Raw genomic sequence first — 22,707 nt, 5'->3', positions numbered from 1 at the left:
CTTATGTTTGATCACCTTTACTGTTTAAATGATGATCAAATCTGGATATGTCCACATACTGCGCCTTCAATAAATCTTCAGACCCCTTCACTCTTTTCACATTTTGAGATGGTGCCACCTTGTGCTAAAATCATTTCAGTTAATTATTCCCCTCATAAAGCAACACTCAACCCCCCTACAGTGACAAAGCAAAAACAGGATTTGAGAAAATGAAATACAAATTTAAAAACTGCAATGTCGCACTGACACAAGTAATCAGACCCTTTACTCAGGACTTACTTGAAGCTCCTTTGGCACAGCCTGGAGTCTGATGTGTCAGCTTGGCACACCTGAAGTGGGGGATGTTCTGCCATTCTTCCCTGCAGATCCTCTCAACCTCTGTCAGGTTAGATGGAGACCACCAGTGGACATCCATTTTCAGGTCTCTCTGGAGATGTTCAAGGCTAGGCTCTGGCTGGGCCACTCAAGAACATTCACAGAGTTATCCATAAGCCACCCCTGGGTTGTCTGTGCCTTGTGCTTTAGGTCGTTATCAGGTTGAGAGGTAAACTTTTGGCCCTGACTGAAGTCCAGAGCTCTCTGAGCAGGTTTTCAGAGAGGACGTCTCTGTTCTTTGACCTGTTCAGCTTTCTCTCAGTGCTGACTGGTGACTACTGCTGAAACACAACTCCTAGCATGATGCTGCCACCAGCATTGGAATGGCATGTGTACTGTAGGAAAAGAGTGGTGACAGTTAGAATTGAGGCCAAGCAGGTCAATGTTGGTCTCATCAGAGCAGAGAATCTTGTTTTCCACAGCCTGAGAGTCCTTTAGATGCCTTTTAGAAAACCCAGATTTGTGGAGTGTTGTAGTATTGACTGTCCTTCAGAAAGCTTCTCCATTCTCCACACAGGTTCTCTGAAGCTCAGCCACAGCTTCTTGGTCACCACTTTAATGAAAGTCCTTCTTCATTGATTGCTTTATGAAGAGTCATTGGAGTTCTAAACTTATTCAATAAAAAAATAATGGAGATCCCTGTCATCTGGGAAACATTCAATGTTGCAGAATTTTTGCATATCTTTCCTCATATCAGCGCCTTGGCCCAATCCTGTTTCTAAGATCTGCAGGCAATTCCGTCAACCTCATGGCTTGGTTTTTGTTTCACTGTGGACCTTCTGTAGACAGGTGTGTGCCTTTTCTAATCAGGTCCAATCAAGAAAATTGACCACTGGTGGACTCCAAACAAGGTGTAGAAACATCTCAACGATGACAGAAACAATTGGATGTAGCTGAGTCAAAGTTGTGTCCCATCAAAGGGTCTGAATCCTTCTGCCAATGGGATATCTCAGTTGTCTATTCATCCAACCGTCCTCTTCCATTTATCCAAGGTCGGGTTGCGGGGTCAGCAGCTTGAGCAGAGATGCCCAGACTTCTCTCTCCTCAGCCACTTCTTCTAGCTCTTCCAGGGGAATCCCGAGGCATTCCCAGGCCAACTGGGAGACATAGTCACTGGGTCTTCCCTGGGGCCTCCTCCCGGTTAAACGTGCCCAGAACACCTCAACAGGGAGGCGTCCAGGAGGCATCCTGATCAGATGCCCGAGCCACCTCATCTGACTCCTCTCGATGCGGAGGAGCAGCGGCTCTACTCTGAGTCCCTACCGGATGACTGAGCTTCTCACCCTATCTTTAAGGGGAAGCCCAGACACCCTGCAGAGGAAACTCATTTCAGCCGATTGTGTTCGTGATCTCGTTTTTTCAGGTCACTATGCATAGCTCATGACCATAGGTGAAGGTAGGAATGTAGATCAACTGGTACATTGAGAGCTGTGCCTAACGGCTCAGCTCCTTTTTCACCACGACAGACCGATGCAGAGCCTGTATTACTGCGGATGCCGCACCAATCCGCCTGTTGATCTCACGCTCCATTCTTCCCTCACTCGTGAACAAGACCCTGAGATACTTGAACTTCTCCACTTGGAGCAGGACCTCGCCCCCAACCCTGAGAGGGCACTCCACCCTTTTCCGGCTGAGGACCTCAGATGGTCTCGGATTTGAAGGTGCTGATTCCCATCCCAGTCGCTTCACACTCAGCTGTGAACCGATCCAGAGAAAGCTGAAGATCACGGCCTGATGAAGCAAACGTGACAACATCCTCTGCAAAAAGCTCAGTTGTTTTTAAGTACATTTACAAACATTTCTAAAATGCTGCTTTCTCTTTGTCATTATGGGGTGTTAAGTATTGCTGGATCAGGGAAACAATAAATATAGATTATTTTACCACAAGGGTACAGTATAAAAAATGTGAAAACGTGAAGGAGTATGAAGACGTTGTGAAGACCCTGCATGTTAAAAAGAAAAAACACGTCATGGGGTGCACTTACTTTTTCACACTACTGTATATTGTGACAGATTGGGGCGCTGTCGTCCCCTTGAACCCTCAGACCAGACGCCAGACACCAGATAAAAGTCCAAATAATGGAGTTATTATAATAATAACGTGCACAAAGCACCCTCCACTCCACAATACTTATATAATAATAAATAAACCAATACACAAACAACCCTCCACTCTCCCAGACGCGTTGTTCCCTGCCACATGACTCAGCTTGTCAGTCTGGGATTTCCCAGAGTCCTTTATAGTCCTTGACCCGGAAGTGCTTCTGAACCCTCAGTCCATGTGACTTCCTAGGACTTCCGGGTCAAATCAAAAACTCTTTTTTTTCATCCCAGAAGTACATCATTTCCTCTGTTGCTGTGTCTAAGACATACTTCCGTGTTATAGGGAAAATACACATCTCTGAGCCTACCTGCAGTGTATCCTGGCGGCCCTGACGTTATCCAGCAGGGTTGTGTACTAAAACTACATAGTCCATGATGCCCTGCCGGAATTCTGGGCATCTCCATGTCACAGGTAGGGCTCCCTCTGGCAGCCTGGGGGTATTGGCCGGGATGAATGGCCGGCCATAGTCCACAAGATACAGACAGATAAAAGTGTTTATTTAAAAATGAAGAAGTTGTATGTGAAATAAGTTAAAGCTGACAAAAGTCCTCATCATCTTCAACTCTTTACTCCACAGAGCAGACACTTTGCTTTGAGTTCTCGACTTCACAAATTTTAAACATTAAAACAAATGAAAATGGCAGAGGAAATTATTGGGGGTCCTTAGAAGTTCAAAGATACCACTGGACTGTGGCGACATCTCAAGCTGACTGACTCCTCTAATGAGTGTCACCGGGGTTTTCAGAAACTCAGTCAAGTCCTCACTCTGCTGTGTTGTGTCATTGTGTGCCTCACACTGAATGAGGACAAGAAAAGAGGAGGAGATGAAGAAGGTCACAGCCAAGGATGGTCAAGGTGAAGACTACAAGACCACCTCCACAGAGCTTCATGTTCCAGTGAGCACAGCTGCTAATATTCTCAAGATATTTGAGGGTCCGCAGGACTGTAGCCCACCTCCCTGATGAGACCACCAGAGTAAAGCTGACCTCAGATTGAACAGAAGGAGAGTTTAAATGGTGGAGAAAAAACAAGAAATCAAGAGAGACTCAGACTGACCTCCGAGTTCAAAGGACAACAGCGTCAAGTCACACCATCTGTTACTGTGTCAATGACAGTGGGCTCCATGGTAGAAGACCCCACTTCTGTAGGACACACACAGACTGGAGTTTTCTAAACTGCGTGTTAATCAGCCACAGTGCTGGAGAAGAACCTTTGGACTGAAGAAATGAAATGAGAGCTTGATGGTGAGTCACAGCAGCTCTGTGTCCACAGAAGACAAAGCGACACCATTAATGGTCTGAGGTTGAAGTGCTGAATCTGTGAAGATCACAATGAAATCAGGAGATCATCAAGATGTTTGGGAGCGAATGTCACACGGGTAAGACCACCAAGAATGTGGGAAAAGAAGACATTGTGAAGTGTCTGCTATGAGCCCTGAACTGAATCCAAGTCAACATCCATGGAAAGAGCTGAACGTCACAGCTGGGAGAAAAAGGCCATCAGACGTCAAGACGAGTGGGCCAGGTGGGCAGTGACAGGAGTAGAAGTCTCATCTAGAGCCTCAGGATGACCTTGATGGCAGTTATTAACTCCAAATAATGAGCGACAGAACATGAGGTGAAGGTCTGAATCACTTTGTGTGAGCCATCGGAATTTAATTTATTGTTTCAAATAATCTGTGAAGTCGAAATACAAAGAAAGAGTCTGCTGTGTGGAATAAGAATGGCGGGTGACAGTCACTGGGGTCAGTTTACACTTATTGGACTGAAAAGTGGGATCCGTGTTTAAAAAGTGGAAGGGAACCAAAACTACTGGGGGCAGATCAGTGACAGAAATAGTAGAGAGATAGACGTGAAAGGCACTATATAATATACAGATATTAAAGTCACTATATACTGTAAAAGAAATAGTATGATAGATGGAGAGACAATAAGAAAGACAGAATATGGCAGATAAATATGAAAGGCACTATATAAGAGAAAGATGAGAAGTGCACTAAAATAATAAATAATAGGAAAGTCATTATAACACTAAGAGAGAAAATGACAAATAGGAAAAGGAGTTAAAGACAAATACAGTAGACAGACGTGAAAGGCACTATAATAGATATATACATGAAAGGCGCTATATAATAGATAACGGAGTAGTGCGGTGTGGTGGTGAAGACTTTGGACTTCAAACTCTGAGGTCGTAGGTTCAAATCCCACTACTGACACCATTGTGTGACCTGAGCAAGTCACTTCACCTGCCTGGGCTACAATTGGACAAAGAAAAGAAAAGGAAACAATGGAATCTCAGATGATGGGAGTCACCTTGGATAAGAATGACAGTCAAATAATAATAAGACATGACAGGAAACACACTAAAGAAAGAAAGGAAGAGAGAGAATATGACAGATGGGCACAGTAAAATACATACAGGAGGTACACGTGAAAGACACTATAGTAGATAGATATTCATGAAAGGTGATATGATAAGAGATGATAGGAAAGGCACTATAACAGAGAGAAAATGTCAATGTCAAATTTATTTATATAGCACATTTAAAACAACATAGGAATGCTCTGGCTGAAGTGCTTTACAATAAAAGAAGAAGAAAAACATAAAATTAACACGAATTACAGAATTCATCCGTTTCTCAAAAGAGAGGTTACTGTCAAAGGTAACACCAAGATTGCGGACTTGAGGTTTGCAGAAGACAGAGAAGGAGCCGAGAAGATCAATTTGGGCTTTGGCTGATAGACCCATTATAAGCACCTCCATTTTATTTTGATTCAGAACATAAAAGTTTTAGCCATCCAGGATCTTAGTTCAGAAAGACAGTTATGCAGTTGATTTATTACAGAGTTGCAGACAGGAATATAGATCTGTGTGTCATCAGCATAGCAGTGAAAAGAAATGATAAATTTCCTAAAAATACCTCCAATAGAGTGAAGGTATATAGAGAATAAAATAGGACCCAAAATGGATCCCTGAGGAACATCACATTTAAGAGGAGCAGTAGATGAAAAAGAGGAATTCAAAGTCACTGAAGTCACTGACTGTCTCTATTGCTGCTGCTGTGTTTAATGTTGCCGTTAACTTTGCTGTTGCGGCTACTGCTGCTGCCTCCATTTTTAGTGGAGAAAACACAGCTGTAACAGCTGACTCTACCATACACCTAAAAACTTTAGAAATGCTGTTGATGTGCCGGCTGTATGACAGCATGCGATTACAGTATATTCGCCTGTGGACGATCCACCCCTGTCTTTGAAAAATGAAACCAAACACACAAAAATGCAACACATGATTACTCCATTAACCCTGCTCGCAGTGCCAAAATGTATTATTGTGGTATTACTTGCCCTTTACCTGTTTCCTCAAGGGTAAGTGTTCTCGTCAAGTTCGTTATCGGGTTGGTCTACTGTTGCACTTTAAGATGAACACACACACACAGACCCTAACCACAACAGTGCCCCATGAATGACACACACACACTGATTAACCCTTAACACTTTAAACCACGCAAGTGCATTAGGAATAACACAGCCTGTCATTCAGCACTTCGAGAGACTTACTTATTATCGGCACGAACAACATACGATGTTTTAGTGATATCTCAGACCCAAATATTACTTTTGGTCTACAAGAATACATTTACACATACAGTACAAAGACTCAGCACTCTTGACTATCGGCCATTTATCAGCCAAGAATACCGTCTTCTTCTTGTACTGTCTCTTCTATTGAGTGGCACACTCACTCTCAGCCTTATAAACCTTGCAGCACAGATATAATGGCAAAAAATCTGGCTACACTAGGTGCTCAAAGAAATCTAACTTATTAATTCAATCACTCTAGGCATTAAGACAAAGCATAGAAAGTTAAAAGCAGCATGGTATTTATTGCAATAATAATAATAATACCACAAGAACAAAGAATAATAGAAAATATGTACTGATAGGAAAGTCTGAATATATATAGTCTTTAGAAAAAAGGTAGAGATGACGAGGATGAATGTCCCAGGTGATGACCAGTGCTGTCTTCATCTGATCCTCTTTTTCTTATCCTTCTTCTTCTTTGCTTCTCTTCCTCTTTCTCAAACCAAGGCATATTTATTATGAAATGTCATGCCTTGATTTCACAATACATGCACCTGATTGGCTGGCTGTCAAAATGGTTATGAATTAATTCCCCAGGTAATAAAGTTTTTTGATATTGCCTCAGTTTTCCTTTCCCAGGCCGTAAACCCAATTGTTGTCCGAGATGTCCATCCATAAAGTAATTAATAGCCTGAGCCATGGCTCAGCATTCTTTCCCAGGCTGTAATACCAAATTCGCACTAAGCTGTGAATAACTGTTATAAAAGTGAGGTGTAAGGGAAGAAAACCTGCTTTGATTTGTCTTAGTTCATCTGTTTCTTGTCTCGAACAAAATATAATGGAAACCAAAATGTATAGATTTCATACACCATAACAAAAGTTACTATTGTTCTTTGCGCTGTGACGTACTGTAACTATAACGTCGCTGCCTTTATTGTTAACCGAACATTTCAAGTTAATGCTATCAATTTTACATTAAACAGTTTACTTAGTAATTTAGCTGCATTTTTTGCAATATCTTTGGGATTCTTTTCACTTTATTATTGTTCAGTAAGTGCCACGTCGTAAATTTTTCACCTTGAAAGTTAGTTGTACAGTAAAAATCGATGGCTATTTAAATGGTTATCTGTAAAGGTAAAACTAAAAGCCGGCCTGGGGGCCAAGCATGGATGTTTAGAATTTTTTAAATCTGGTCTATTATGAAATTTAAATTGTGGACAAATTTTTACCCCCTAGAGCCTGAACTGAGTCTCTTTGACCCAATGTGTCAAAAAATGCATTTTTTCTTACTTTGTTTTGTAAGAGAATTGCGAAATTTTGTGTATTTCATTGTTAGGTTTTCTGCATTAAGTGCACTTCACAGACAATTGCTATTGAATGTTGATGTTACATAGTTTGATGTTCATCTTGAGTTGTTACGATACTACGTCGTTATTATTATTCACGTTCAATAAAGGCTGGCTGGTTGTGTCACAAGCAATTAAGTCTCCTTGGTCGGTCTGAGTGCGCAGGTACGGTGAGCGTCGAATGCACAGGCGTTAATGGCGAGAAAAAATAGACCTGCAGCATCAGGCCCAATTTCATCTTAAACTGGCCCTGATCACATCCATCATGTCTGCCTCACTCACTGCTGCTCTCTTTGCAACTAGATAGATAGATAGATAGATAGATAGATAGATAGATAGATAGATAGATAGATAGATAGATAGATAGATATGAAAGACACTATATAATAGATAGATAGTGTGAACGCTGGCCCCGGCACAGACAGACGGACATGTTTCGTCCCATCACACCGTTTATTTACACTATATACAATTTAGTCAATATAAAAGTCACGTGCACTCACGAACCCCAGTGCCTCTTGCACCGATTTCCCCAAAAGTCCAGGGCCCACAGTCTCTGTGCCTTTTCTCTGGCCGCCTCTTGTCCTCTCGAGCTCCGTCTTACTGCCTCCCAACTTCCACCAATGACTGGAGGGAGGCGGCCCCTTTTATGGGAACCCGGATGGGCTCCAGCTGCTTCCCGGCACTTAGTCCTGGCCACACCCCTGTGTGGCGAAAGTGCCGGCTGTGCACCCGGAAGCCGTCCGTGTATCCCCTTTCGTCTTCCCCCCGGCACTTCCTGGTGTGGCAGAAGTGCTGGGCTCCCGGGATCAATAGGCACTGGGGCGCTGCCTGGCGGTGGCCACGGGTCCCTACAGGGCTGGGCTTTCAAGCCCCCTACCCGAGGCCTCCTGCATAACCAGGACGGACGCCCTCTCTCGGTCTGGAGGAGGCACAGGCCCTCCTCCGGTCTTTCAAGGCGTCCCGGCCGGGCTCCATCCCCGGCCAAAGACCACACGGGGTAAACTGGCATCGGGGCACCGCCTGCCGGTGATCACGGGTCCCTACAGGGCTGGGCTTCCAAGCCCTGTACCCGTGGTCCCCAATATAACCAGGACGGACGCCCCCTCGCGGTCTGGAGGAGGCACAAGCCCTCCTCTCCTCCTCCTGGGCGTCTCGGCCGGGCTCCAACCCCGGCTGGGGACCACAATAGATAGATAGATAGATAGATAAATAAATAATCTGTGTTAAAAATATAAAATGGTGATACATTTCTACTGATAGAATCATGAATCGTCTCCTTTAATGACAGAGTAGGTTCAGCTCACTCCATGGCGACTTTCTTCATGAACTTCATGTCTCTCAGCACTCGATGGCCGTCTTGTTAGCTGACCAATAAATCATCGAGCCGTCAGTCACAAGTTTATGACAATTCATTACAAACATTTCATTCTCAGTCAGTTCTTATTTTATTTTTATTTTTTATTTTCATGCTCCATGTAGCCCTGACCTGCAGGGTGTGACCCCTAAACGTTTAGTAGGCCACTGGAAATGGAAGAACAAAAGACTGGGAATGGATGGAGGAGATCAGGGATCAGGGACTTATTGTGAGGAAAGGAAAATCAGTTTGTGATGAAGTGTGACAGTGGATTGATTTTAAATTAAAGAGGTGGACAGTGACAATAAAAAGTGACATTTTAATAAAGCCAGTGGTCACTGTGGACAGTCCATTTGAACTCTGACCTTGACGGTGACCTTATGGTGTTTATCTTAATTTCAGAATTTTATTTTTAGTCCCCACAGATTCTGTCCAATCAGATGAGCTCTTTACTATTAGTGTCTCATCAGCGCAGCTCCTGATTGGTTCCTGTTAATTGTCTGTGTTATGCTCCGCCCCCAGTCCCGTTACACACTCCCAGATTTCCTCACTCGTTTTCTTTTCTCTCCTTTCAGACTTCTGTCCCCTCACACTGGACATCAACACGGCAAACGGACGCCTCCATCTGTCTGAAGGGAACAAGAAGGTGACACGTGAGTGGACAAAAGCCAAATATCCTGATCATCCTGACAGATTTGACTACTGGCCTCAAGTTCTGTGCAGAGAGGCTCTGACTGGGACTCGCTGTTACTGGGAGGTGGAGTGCAGTGGAGACAACGTGCTGATAGGAGTCGCATATAAAGGACTGGGCAGGAAAGGAGAGGGCTGGGAGTGCAGCCTTGGATACAACGACAAGTCCTGGAGTTTGCTGTGTTCTCATTCCCAGTACTCTGTGCATCACAATATAAACAAGACTGAAATCAGCGCCCCCTACAGCCCCACAATAGGTGTGTATCTGGACTGGCCTGCTGGCTCTCTGTCATTTTATAGCGTTTCACACACAATGACCCTCCTGCACAGGTTCAACACCTCCTTCACTGAGCCCCTCTATCCAGGGTTTTGGCTTAGTCTTCACTCCAGTGTAACAATCAGCCATCTGACACCATGTGACCACTGACCAGAACCCTCCACTGGTCACCTGATGTCCCCACAAGCGCAGGTCCTCTTTGTGTTTGTAGTTTGGGGTGAAATTAAATTTACAGGATGGCTGGGTTTGGGGGGGCAGCACCTCTGTGAGTGAATTTGTGGATGAGAATGAAGGGCGAGTGCGGCTGTCAGGGTCTCCATTATTATTGGGTTTGAGTAGCCAATCAGGTGTGTCTGTCATAATGATGGGCGGTGACACCTCAGACCTACAAATACCAGTCTGACCAGCAGGGGTCACTGTTGATTCACAGCCACATGTCCTTCAGGCTGACACCCCAACAACTACTAAGGTCCCCAAGTGTCACTGAATGTCACCTGTTAAGTAGGACAGCCATGTGGTCCTGCTGGATCAGCACAACTGAAAGGCGCTATACAGACTCCGTATGGAGAGCTCTTGAATAGTGACTATAGTGACTGAGGGGTGGGACTGAAGTGCAGTGGCGCCCTCTAGTGGACACCCGCCATATTACATACATGGGAAAGGTCAGCAGAGAAGGGGGGACGAGAAAAGAATATAGTGCAGTGGAAAAGAAATAAGAATAAAGTAAAAACGCAAGAATGAAACACCTGAAATAAAGAACTTGAAATATTATTTCTAAAACTAATTAAGATTTAAATGAATTAAGAGCAAAATAAGGGCGACACGATCACACAGTCACATGACCTTCACAGCTGACAGGTGAGCTGATTCTTCTGTAGCCAAACTGCCCCCTCTAGTGGCCACTCTCAGTATTACTCACACAGAAGAGCTGATTGACTGAATCAATATTTTATGCATATTTATTAATATTGTCATCACCTTTGAAGACAGGGCTGCTTTGTTAGGTTGTGTAAGATTTCATATTGTAAGAGAACATTTATTTTAATGAATTTGTTTGCAAACAATACTTTGTTTTTTATTCTCACGTTTATGTATTTGGTTACTTTTGTTGTCCCTCGTTTATTTATTTCTTTTTGTGCATTTCATGTGAATCCCAGAGAGGCGGGGCCACGTGACACTGCAGCTGGAGCTCCGCCCCCACGGGTATTTAAGAAGAAGCTGCGATGAAAGAGCCGCTCCAACACTGGGCTCTGTCCTGTCTGGTGGGCTCTGCTTTATGTTTTGATGTTTGGTGGTCTTATTTCTCCCCCTCCTACTGTGATGGTTGTTGGATTTTTTTCAATCTAGGTTTTCATTTTTTTGCGCCTGCTTCCTATTTTTTAATAATTTTTAATCCTTTCCTAACTTTTTTAAATAGTTATTTAAATATTCAGTAAACTTTATTTTGTTTTATTGGCCCAGGTGTACATTTAAGAGATGCTTTTATCCCTAAGACATTAAACATAATCGAGTAAACATCACTATGGGGACTGTTTGGGAAAAAGTGTGACAGGGCAAGGTGACAAAACTGATCAGCACAAGTGAAGATCTCAAACAAGATGCCAGCGAGTTCCACTTGTTTAGTTACAAGAACTTATCAAAGCCAGTCAGTCAGTCAGACGAAGTCCACACAACAAGAAGGTCTTCAAAAACACATCAAGGGTGTGAGTAGCTCAGAGAGAGGTGGGCAGCTCGTTCCACCAGCTAGGAGCTACACAAGAGAAGAGCCTGGATTGAGCTTTGATGGCTTACTGAGGTGGCACCACCAGACCTGAGAGGGTGAGAAGGAGCACAAGGCCTCATGAGTGCCTTCATATACACGTAGAAAACGCCGACCTACCAGTTGTTCTGCTGCAGCATCAAGGGTTTGAATTGAAAGGTTTGTTTCTTAATCATCAGTAGTGACTTGTTAGCACATACCAGTAACTGCTGCAAGTAAAATGTGACAATAATCAAGATGTGACATGTGACAAGACCAACGGCTGGCCATTGTTCACAGGCAATCTGTATGAACAAGAGACAGAGTGGTCAGTGAAGGAGTGCTGGAGGTCGATCTCCACCCTAACATGACATACCGACTTGGCCGTATTAGTGACGATAAGCTGAGCTGGACAAAGCTGGAGGGGTGGGGGGTGTTGAGTAGATGGACTGGCTGGTATAACAAGGAGCTCCATCTTTACCAGGTTGAGATGGAAATGATGCTTCTTCATCCAGGTGGAGACATCACTGAGCTATTCTGAAAGTCAAGATGACACCATGTGCTCCTGTGAAGACAGCTGGGTGTCACTGGTGTAGGACTGATAGGACTCGTGCAGACCGCCAGGGAAAAAGGGGAGACGGCTTGGCAAACATTTACTCGAGCCGATTAAAATGTAAAGATGTCAGTTTTGGTAAGTTCAAGTCCTTTGAGTATCTCGCCGTTGTTATTCATGGAGATTCTCAAGTTCTAGTACTATCCATGTATAGACCTCCTAAATATAACGCGTCGTTTTTTGAGGAATTCTCTGACTTAATGTCAATTTTAATTACTAATTATGACACACTCCTTATAGTTGGCGACTTTAATTTTCATATAGATAATCAGTGTGATCTAAAAGTAAAAGAATTTATGAACCTCCTGGATTCTTTTGATTTGAGACAACTCATAAATCAGCCTACACATAAAGCAGGTCATACGTTAGACTGAGTGATTACTAAAGGACTGAAAGTTGATATAAAACAGATCATTGATATTCGTCTATCAGAACATTTTCTTCTACTTTTTAATATAGAAATAATGATAAAAAACACTCATGAGAAGCATATTGTTAAAAAACGCTTCTTTGACTCGGCAGCAGCTTTAAAACTTACAAACATTCTAAGCAATCAGTCCGTTTATAGTGCCAGCTATAATAGCGAGGACAATGTAAATAGTAAGGTGGAAAGATTTAATTCTAAAGTGAGAGCTGCTGTTGACATAGTTGCACCTGAAAAGACAGTGAAAAAATCTTCTAGCATTGTTATACCATGGAAGACCCAAAGAGTGTCTGATTTAAAGAGAACATGCCGTAGAGCTGAGCGTCAATGGAGGAAGACTAAACTTACTATCCACCACGAAATATTAAAAGTTAAAATAACAGAATACAATAACACTGTCCGTCTTGAGAGACGCTGCTATTTCTCCAAGATTATAAATAACAATGCTAGTAATCCCAGAGTCTTATTTTCTACAATTGATCGCCTACTAAACCAGGTAACTCAAAGGAATGCCTCCTAAGTACTTCAAGTAAAACCTGTGAGGCTATCGCTGTATTTTTCAATCAAACAGTTAATGATATTAGAAATAACATAGTATATCCCTCCAACACTAAGGATTCTCCAAAGCCCCAGTACTCCATTATAAACAAATTAAACTCTTTCACTAGGATAGATTTACCTGATTTAAAGAAAATAATCTCTCAATTAAAATCCTCCACCTGCGTCCTTGACCTGATACCAACAAGGTTTTTCAAAGAAGTACCAGGCGTGCTAATTGATAATATTAGAATTAGACCACTCTAGACGAGAACAGGCCATTCAGCCCAACACAGCTCGCCAGTCCTATCCACTTGTTTCCTCCAAGAAAACATCAAGTCGAGTTTTGAAAGTCCCTAACGTCTTACTGTCTACCACACTACTTGGTAGCTTATTCCAAGTGTCTATCGTTCTTTGTGTAAAGAAAAACTTCCTAATGTTTGTGCGAAATTTACTCTTAACAAGTTTCCAACTGTGTCCCCGTGTTCTTGATGAACTCATTTTAAAATACAAGTCTCGATCCACTGTACTAATTCCCTTCATAATTTTAAACACTTCAATCATGTCACCTCTTAATCTTCTTTTGCTTAAACTCTAAAGGCTCAGCTCTTTTAATCTTTCCTCATAATTCAACCCCTGTAGACCTGGAATCAGCCTAGTCGCTCTTCTCTGGACCTTTTCTAGCACTGCTATGTCCTTTTGTAGCCTGGAGACCAAAACTGCACACAGTACTCAAGATGAGGCCTCACCAGTGCATTATAAAGGTTGAGCATAACCTCCTTGGACTTGTACTCCACAGATCGGCTATATAACCTAACATTCTGTTAGCCTTCTTAATGGCTTCTGAACACTGTTTGGAAGTTGATAGCTTGGAGTCCAATATGACTCCTAAATCCTTCTCATAAGGTGGACTCTCGATTTTCTGACCGCCCATTGTGTATTCAAACCTAATATTTTTACTTCCTATGTGTAATACTTTACATTTACTGACATTAAATTTCATCTGCCACAAATCTGCCCAAGCCTGTATGCTATCCAAGTCCTTCTGTAATGATATAACGGATTCCAAATTATCTGCTAATCCACCTATCTTGGTATCATCTGCAAACTTAACCAGCTTGTTACTTATATTCCTATCTAAATCATTTATATATATTAAAAATAGCAGCGGCCCTAGCACTGACCCCTGTGGAACACCACTCTTAACATCGCCAGTTCTGATGAGGTTCCTCGCACCATCACCCTCTGCTTCCTGTGTCTGAGCCAATTCTGCACCCATCTAAAAACATCACCCTGAACTCCCACTTCTTTTAACTTGATGCCCAACCTCTCATGTGGCACCTTATCAAATGCTTTCTGAAAGTCCAGATAAATAATATCATAAGCTCCACTTTGATCGTATCCTTTTGTTGCCTCCTCATAGAATTCCAACATGTTAGTAAAACACGACCTCCCTCTTCTGAACCCATGCTGACTGTTCAGAATAACTCCTGTCCTTGTCATGTGTTGCTCAATCTTATCCTTAATAATTCCTTCCATTAATTTTCCTGTGATGCTTGTTAAGCTTACTGGCCTATAGTTGCTTGGATCTGCCCTGTCACCCTTTTTATATAATGGGATGATATTTGCCATTTTCCAGTCCTTTGGAATCTCTCCAGTGCACAGTGACTTCCTAAAAATATGTGTCAAGGGTTTATATATGTACTCACTAGCCTCCTTAAGAACACGAGGATAAATATTATCTGGGCCTGGTGATTTGTTTGATTTCATCTTATTTAATCTGAGCAGCACTTCTCCCTCTACAATTTCCAAATCCCTCAGTACCTCCTTAGTAGTTGTGTTACCTCTGGAGGTTATCCACTTGCTCACTTGTAAACACCTCAGAAAAATGTAAGTTTAGGGCATCTGCTATTTCATTGTCTGTATCTTTTAATTCCCTTTACTATTCCTGATGAACTTGACCTCCTCCTTAACTGTTCTTTTACTACTAAAATACTGAAAGAATCTCTTGGGGTCTTCTTTCGCCTTATCTGCTATATTCCTCTCCAACTGTCTTTTAGCCTCTCTGATATCCTTCTTAATGGTTGCCCTCATTTCTCATACGCTACGGTTCTCTTTGCAGTCATTAGTCTTATATGCCTTATACAGCAGTTTTTCCTTTGCAACTTCTTTTTAAATCTTTATTAATCCATCGTGGAGTTTTTTAGTTTCCTATTACTTCCAAATTTAGGTCTGTATCTGTCCTGCATTACATTTTTAAACCTGTTCCACTGCTCCTCGACTGTCTCCACATTTAAAAGCTTATCCCAGTCTATCCTACTTAGACTTTGTCACATCTGCTCAAAATTAGCCCTACTAAAGTTCAACTTAACAATTTTAGTCTTTGCATCTGTACTCTTACAAAATACTGAGAATTGTATTACATTATGGTCACGTGACCCCAGTGGTCCAATCACCTCTACACCCTCAATTCTATCCTGATTATTACAGAATACTAAATCCAGATAGGCTTCACCCCATGTTGGCTGCTTTAACATGCTGTGTTAACAAACAGTCGCCGATTACTTCTAAAAACTCCTGCTCTTGTGCTCCTCCATCTGTAAGGTTATCCCAGTTAATATTCGGATAATTAAAGTCCCCCATGACTATAATATCCCCTGTAAACTTGCCTTTTTGATATTACTAAAAGATGTGTGTTGAAATTACTGTCTGAATTGGGTGGTCTGTAACACACTCCTAAAATGAGACCTTTTTCCCTAATATTTTCCAGGCGAAGCCACATGTCCTCACTAAGATGGGGCTCATCATCCATATTCTTGACATAGTAAATTTGTCATTAGATACGGGCGTCTTCCCAGACTGTCTTAAGACTGCTGTAGTTAAACCCCTTCTTAAGAAACATAATCTTGACCCCTCGGCTCTTGAAAATTTTAGACCCATCTCTAACCTGCCTTTCTTAAGTAAAGTTCTGGAGAAGGCAGTCATTATGCAGTTAAATGACCACCTCAATAAACCTGCTATTCTTGATAAATTTCAGTCAGGTTTTAGAACAAATCACAGCACAGAAACTGCACTCGTTAAAGTAGTAAATGACTTGCGAGTGAATGCAGACAGAGGCCATTTATCTGTTCTCATCCTCTTAGATCTGAGCGCTGCATTTGACACCATTGATCACAATATTCTTAGAAATCGCCTTAGTCAATGGGTGGGCCTCTCTGGCAGGGTCTTAAATTGGTTTGAATCCTACCTGACAGGGAGAAAATATTTTGTTAGTTGTGGTAATCACATCTCAAAGACACATGATATCCGATATGGTGGTCCACAAGGCTCTATCCTGGGTCCGCTGCTCTTCTCAATCTACATGCTTCCGTTAGGTCAGATTATCTCAGGGCACAACGTGAGCTACCACAGCTATGCTGATGACACACAGCTGTACTTATCTATAGCACCTGATGACCCCGACTCTCTTGATTCACTAACACAATATCTGACTTGTATCTCAGAATGGATGAATAGTAACTTTCTCAAGTTAAATAAAGAGAAAACTGAAATTTTAGTGATTGGCAATAATGGATACAATGAGGCTATTAGAAATAAACTGGATATATTAGGATTAAAAGTCAAGACGGAGGTAAAAAGCTTAGGGGTGATTGTTGACTGTAATCTGAATTTTAAATCACATATTAATCAGATCACTAGGACAGCATTTTTCACTTAAGAAACATAAGTAAAGTTAGACCTCTTATATCACTGAAAGATGCTGAGAAATTAGTTCACGCGTTTGTTTTCAGTCGACTAGATTACTGTAACGCACTCCTCTCAGGACCACCCAAGAAAGACATAAATCACTTGTAACAAGTGCAGAATGGAGCTGCTAGAATCCTAACTAGGAAAAGAAAATCCGAACACATCTCTCCAGTTTTGATGTCACTACACTGGTTACTGTGTCATTCAGGATTGACTTTAAAATTCTGCTTATGGTTTATAAAGCCTTAAATAATCTCGCCCCATCTTATATATCGGAATGTCTGACACCTTATATTCCAAATCGTAACCTCAGATCCTCAAATGAGTGTCTCCTTAGAATTCCAAGAACAAAACTTAAAAGAAGTGGTGAGGCGGGCAGCCTTCTGCTGCTATGCACCTAAAATCTGGAATAGCCTGCCAATAGGAATTCGCCAGGCTGATACAGTAGAGCACTTTAAAACAATGCTGCAAACACATTACTTTAACATGGCCTTTTTATAACTTCATTTTAATCGTAATTTATCTTAATCCTGATACTCTGTGTGTTCAATTTCCTTATAATAACTACTCATGGTGGCTCTAAAATCCATACTGACCCCAACTCTCTCTTCTGTTTCTTTTTCCTGCGCCACCTCCACCTACTCAAAGCTTCATGATGCTCCAACAATGATGGATGGATTTAAAGCCAGAAGTCTACGTGACCCTCATCATCATCAAGCCCTTCCGTGAGAACCCTAAATCCAAAGAGGACTGTTTCATTTATGTGAGGTAGAATGCCCAGAGGGGACTGGGCTGGCGGTCTCATGGTCTGGACCCCCTACAGATTTTATTTTTTCTCCAGCTAGCTGGAGTTTTTTTGTTTTTTCTGTCCCCCCTGGCCATTGAACCTTACTCTTATTCGATGTTAATTAATGTAGATTTATTTTGTTTTATTATTGTGTCTTTTATTTTTCTATTCTTTAATATGTAAAGCACTTTGAGCTACTGTTTGTATGAAAATGTGCTATAGAAATAAATGTTGTTGTTGTTGTTGTTGTCTCAAGCCCTGAATGAAGGGAGACGGCCCCTTTTATTCTCTCCCGGATGAGCTCCAGGTGGCTCTCGGCATTCCCCCATTGGCCACACCCCAGCGTGGCGGAAGTACCGGCTGTTCTCCCGGCAGCTCTCTGGGTGTCCTTCTAATTCTTCCCAAGGCTTTGGGGCGACTCCTGGTGGTGACCACAGGCCCCTGGAGGGTGGGGCTTCCATGCCCTCAACCCGTGGCCCCTAAAGCAACCAGGAAGGCGGCCCCCACGTGATCCAGGGTGGGCGCAGACACACATCCGGTCCCTCACGGTGTCCCGGCCGGGTCGTTGCCCCTGGCATCCCTGACATATATATATATATATATATATATATATGTATATATATATGTATAGATATATGTTGTGACTGCTAGGGGTCACTGTTGCCCCTTAAACCCAACAGGCAGACATGCAGGACACAGGCTAAAAGCACCAAGAAGATATTTTTTAATTATTTTTTTCCTGCACAGTGCCTCCAAAGCACCACAGCCACAAGAAACACGATTCTCGATAATAAACACAATATTCTCTCTCCTCCACACCTCCCAGCAAGCATTGTCTGTCTCCTCCTGACTCGGCTATGTTACTGGGTGTCCACCAGTCCTTTATATTGCCCTTGACTCTGAAGTGCTTCTGTGCTTCCATCCCTGTGACTGGAGTACTTCTGGGCTACGTAAACAGCAGGGACTCCCCAGTCTTACCGCAGCGTCTCCTGGCGGCACTCACGGTATACAGCAGGGCTGCGTTGCCGAACCCCAAGTCCCTTAGTGCCCTGCCGGCATCCGGGGCACTGCTGCAGTCTATTGTCCTGGGGGAGGCAGTGTCCCCCATTCATCCCTTAAATTGTATTGACTTTAGGAAAAGCTTGCGAGAACGTAAAGATACAAAGAAGAATGTCCTGGGCAGCTTATGATCTAGCAGTCGAAGTTGTTCAAGGAATGCTTCAGCTGACGATCAGATGAAAATGGTCGCACATGTCTTTCTTTCCTCTTCTGCAACTCTCCAAAGATCTGAAAACAAAGATTGTTGAGTCTCCTGGTTTAGGGGAAGTCTACAAAAAGCCATCTCAGAAGTTTAAACTGTCAGTTTCAACTGTAAGAAATGTAATCTGGAAAATGGAAGGCCACAGGCACAGTTGAGGTTAAACCAACGCAGCAGGTCTGGTAGGCCAAGAAAAATACAGGAGCGGCATATGAAGAGGCAGGATTGTGAGAATGGTGACAGTCAACCACAGATCACCTCCATAGACCTGCAAGAACATCTCACTACAGATGGTGTATCTGGACATCGTTCTACAATTCAGAACATCTGTATGGCAGGGTGATGAGAGAGAAGCCCTTTCTGCACTCACACCACAAACAGAGTCGCTTGTTTCATTTAGACAAGCCAGATTCATTTTGGAACAAAGTGCTTTGGGCTGATGAGACACAAATGAGTTATTTGGTCATAACAAAAAGCGCTTTGCATGGCGGAAGAAGAACAAGAAAAACACCTGCTACCTACTGTCAAATTTGGTGGAGTTCCCATCATGCTGTGGGGCTGTGTGGCTAGTTCAGGGACTGGGGCCCTTGTTAAAGTCGAGGGTCGGATGAATTCAACCCAATATCAACAAATTCTTCAGGATAATGTTCAAACATCAGTCACAAAGTTGATGTTATGCAGGGGTTGGATATTCCAACAAGTCAATGAGCCAAACCACAGTTTGAAATCTAGCAAAGGCATTGATGCAGAGGGAGAAGTACAATGTTCTGGAATGGCCGTCACAGTCCCCTGACTTGAATATCATCGAAAATCTATGGGATGATTTGAAGCAGGCTGTCCATCAAATTGAACTGAACTGGAGAGATTTTGTATGAAGAAGGTCAGAAATACCTCCATCAGAATCCAGACACTCATCACAGGCTATACAGTGGGATGCAAAAGTTTGGGCAACCTTGTTAATAGTCATTATTTTCCTGTATAAATCGTTGGTTGTTACGATAAAAAATGTCAGTTAAATATATCATATAGGTGACACACACAGTGATATTTGAGAAGTGAAATGAAGTTTATTGGATTTACAGAAAGTGTGCAATAATTGTTCAAACAAAATCAGGCAGGTGCATAAATTTGGGCACCACAAAAAAGAAATGAAATCAATATTTAGTAGATCCGCCTTTTGCAGAAATTCCAGCCTCTAAACGCTTCCTGTAGGTTCCAATGAGAGTCTGGATTGTGGTTGAAGGTATTTTGGACCATTCCTCTTTACAAAACATCTCTAGTTCATTCAGGTTTGATGGCTTCCGAGCATGGACAGCTCTCTTTAACTCACCCCACAGATTTTCAATTCTATTCAGGTCTGGGGACTGAGATGGCCATTCCAGAACGTTGTTCTTGTTCCTCTGCATGAATGCCTTAGTGGATTTTGAGCAGTGTTTCGGGTCGTTGTCTTGTTGAAAGATCCAGCTTTGTCACTGATTCCTGGACATAGGTCTCCAGAATCTGCTGATACTGAGTGGAATCCATGCGTCCCTCAATTTTGACAAGATTCCCAGTCCCTGCACTGGCCACACAGCCCCACAGCATGATGGATCCACCACCATATTTGACTGTAGGTAGCAGGTGTTTTTCTTGGAATGCTGTGTTCTTTTTCCTCCATGCAGAACGCCCCTTGTTATGCCCAAAGAACTCCATTTTAGTTTCATCAGTCCACAGCACCTTATTCCAAAATGAAGCTGGCTTGTCCAAATGTTCTTGAGCAGACCTCAAGCGGCTCTGTTTGTGCTTCCTCTTCATCACTCGCATACAGCATCTCCTTGTGTAAAGTGCGCCGAATGGCTGAACGATGCACAGTGACTCCATCTGCTGCAAGATGATGTTGTAAGTCTTTGGTGCTGCTCTGTGGGTTGACTCTGACTGTTGTCACCATTCGTCACTTCTGTCTATCTGAAATCTTTCTTGGTCTGCCACTTCGAGCCTTAACTTGAACTGAGCCGGTGGTCTTCCATTTCCTCAATATGTTCCTAACTGTGGAAACAGACAGCTTCAATCTCTGGGACAGCTTTCTGTATCCTTCCCCTAAACCATGATGGTGAACAATCTTTGTCTTCAGGTCATTTGAGAGTTGTTTTGTGACCCCCATGTTGCTACTCTTCAGAGAAAATTAAAGGAGGAGGGAAACTTACAATGGACCCCCTTAAATACTCGGATTCACCTGTGTATGTACAGTGGTGTGAAAAACTATTTGCCCCCTTCCTGATTTCTTATTCTTTTGCATGTTTGTCACACAAAATGTTTCTGATCATCAAACACATTTAACCATTAGTCAAATATAACACAAGTAAACACAAAATGCAGTTTTAAATGATGGTTTTTATTATTTATGGAGAAAAAAAAAATCCAAACCTACATGGCCCTGAGTGAAAAAGTAATTGCCCCCTGAACCTAATAACTGGTTGGGCCACCCTTAGCAGCAATAACTGCAATCAAGCGTTTGCGACAACTTGCAATGAGTCTCTTGCAGAATTGTTGTAATTCAGCTTTATTTGAGGGTTTTCTAGCATGAAGCGCCTTTTTAAGGTCATGCCATAGCATCTCAATTGGATTCAGGTCAGGACTTTGACTAGGCCACTCCAAAGTCTTCATTTTGTTTTTCTTCAGCCATTCAGAGGTGGATTTGCTGGTGTGTTTTGGGTTTTGGGTCCTGTTGCAGCACCCAAGATCGCTTCGGCTTGAGTTGACGAACAGATGGCCGGACATTCTCCTTCAGGATTTTTTGGTAGACAGTAGAATTCATGGTTCCATCTATCACAGCAAGCCTTCCAGGTCCTGAAGCAGCAAAACAACCCCAGACCATCACACTACCACCACCATATTTTACTGTTGGTATGATGTTCTTTTTCTGAAATGCTGTGTTCCTTTTACGCCAGATGTAACGGGACATTTGCCTTCCAAAAAGTTCAACTTTTGTCTCATCAGTCCACAAGGTATTTTCCCAAAAGTCTTGGCAATCATTGAGATGTTTCTTAGCAAAATTGAGACAAGCCCTAATGTTCTTTTGCTTAACAGTGGTTTTGCGCCTTGGAAATCTGCCATGCAGGCCGTTTTTGCCCAGTCTCTTTCTTATGGTGGAGTCGTGAACACTGACCTTAATTGAGGCAAGTGAGGCCTGCAGTTCTTCAGACGTTGTCCTGGGGTCTTTTGTGACCTCTCGGATGAGTCGTCTCTGCGCTCTTGGGTAATTTTGGTGGCCGGCCACTCCTGGGAAGGTTCACCACTGTTCCATGTTTTGCCATTTGTGGATAATGGCTCTCACTGTGGTTCGCTGGAGTCCCAAAGCTTTAGAAATGGCTTTATAACCTTTACCAGACTGATAGATCTCAATTACTTCTGTTCTCATTTATTCCTGAATTTCTTTGGATCTTGGCATGATGTCTAGCTTTTGAGGTGCTTTTGGTCTACTTCTCTGTGTCAGGCAGCTCCTATTGAAGTGATTTCTTGATTGAAACAGGTGTGGCAGTAATCAGGCCTGGGGGTGGCTACGGAAATTGAACTCAGGTGTGATACACCACAGTTAGGTGATTTTTAACAAGGGGCAATTACTTTTTCACACAGGGCCATGTAGGTTTGGATTTGTTTTCTCCCTAAATAATAAAAACCATCATTTAAAAACTGCATTTTGTGTTTACTTGTGTTATATTTGACTAATGGTTAAATGTGTTTGATGTTCAGAAACATTTTGTGTGGCAAACATGCAAAAGAATAAGAAATCAGGAAGGGGGCAAATAGTTTTTCACACCACTTTAGGTCAGGGGTCACTGAGCTTTCCAAGCCAATTGGAGTTCCAATAATTAGTTCTAACAGTTTTGGAATCAA

General features: G+C 42.6%; 1 protein-coding gene across 1 annotated transcript in view; it reads left to right on the top strand.

The window, feature by feature from the left end:
• The window catches only part of LOC120528508 (tripartite motif-containing protein 16-like), a 37,704-nt gene extending 27,522 nt beyond the window's left edge, over nucleotides 1-10,182 (top strand). The window contains exon 6 of the mRNA XM_039752685.1: nucleotides 9,339-10,182. Coding sequence (XP_039608619.1) covers nucleotides 9,339-9,880 — 542 coding nt within the window. The 3' untranslated portion in view covers nucleotides 9,881-10,182. The remainder of the gene's footprint in view (nucleotides 1-9,338) is intronic.
• The last annotated feature ends 12,525 nt before the right edge of the window (nucleotides 10,183-22,707 follow it).

The sequence above is a fragment of the Polypterus senegalus genome, chromosome 4, assembly GCF_016835505.1.
Source record: "Polypterus senegalus isolate Bchr_013 chromosome 4, ASM1683550v1, whole genome shotgun sequence".
In the NCBI taxonomy this organism is placed as follows: domain Eukaryota; kingdom Metazoa; phylum Chordata; class Cladistia; order Polypteriformes; family Polypteridae; genus Polypterus; species Polypterus senegalus.
The sequence above is the reverse complement of the archived record's forward strand: the minus strand, read 5'-3'. Positions and strand labels throughout refer to the sequence as shown.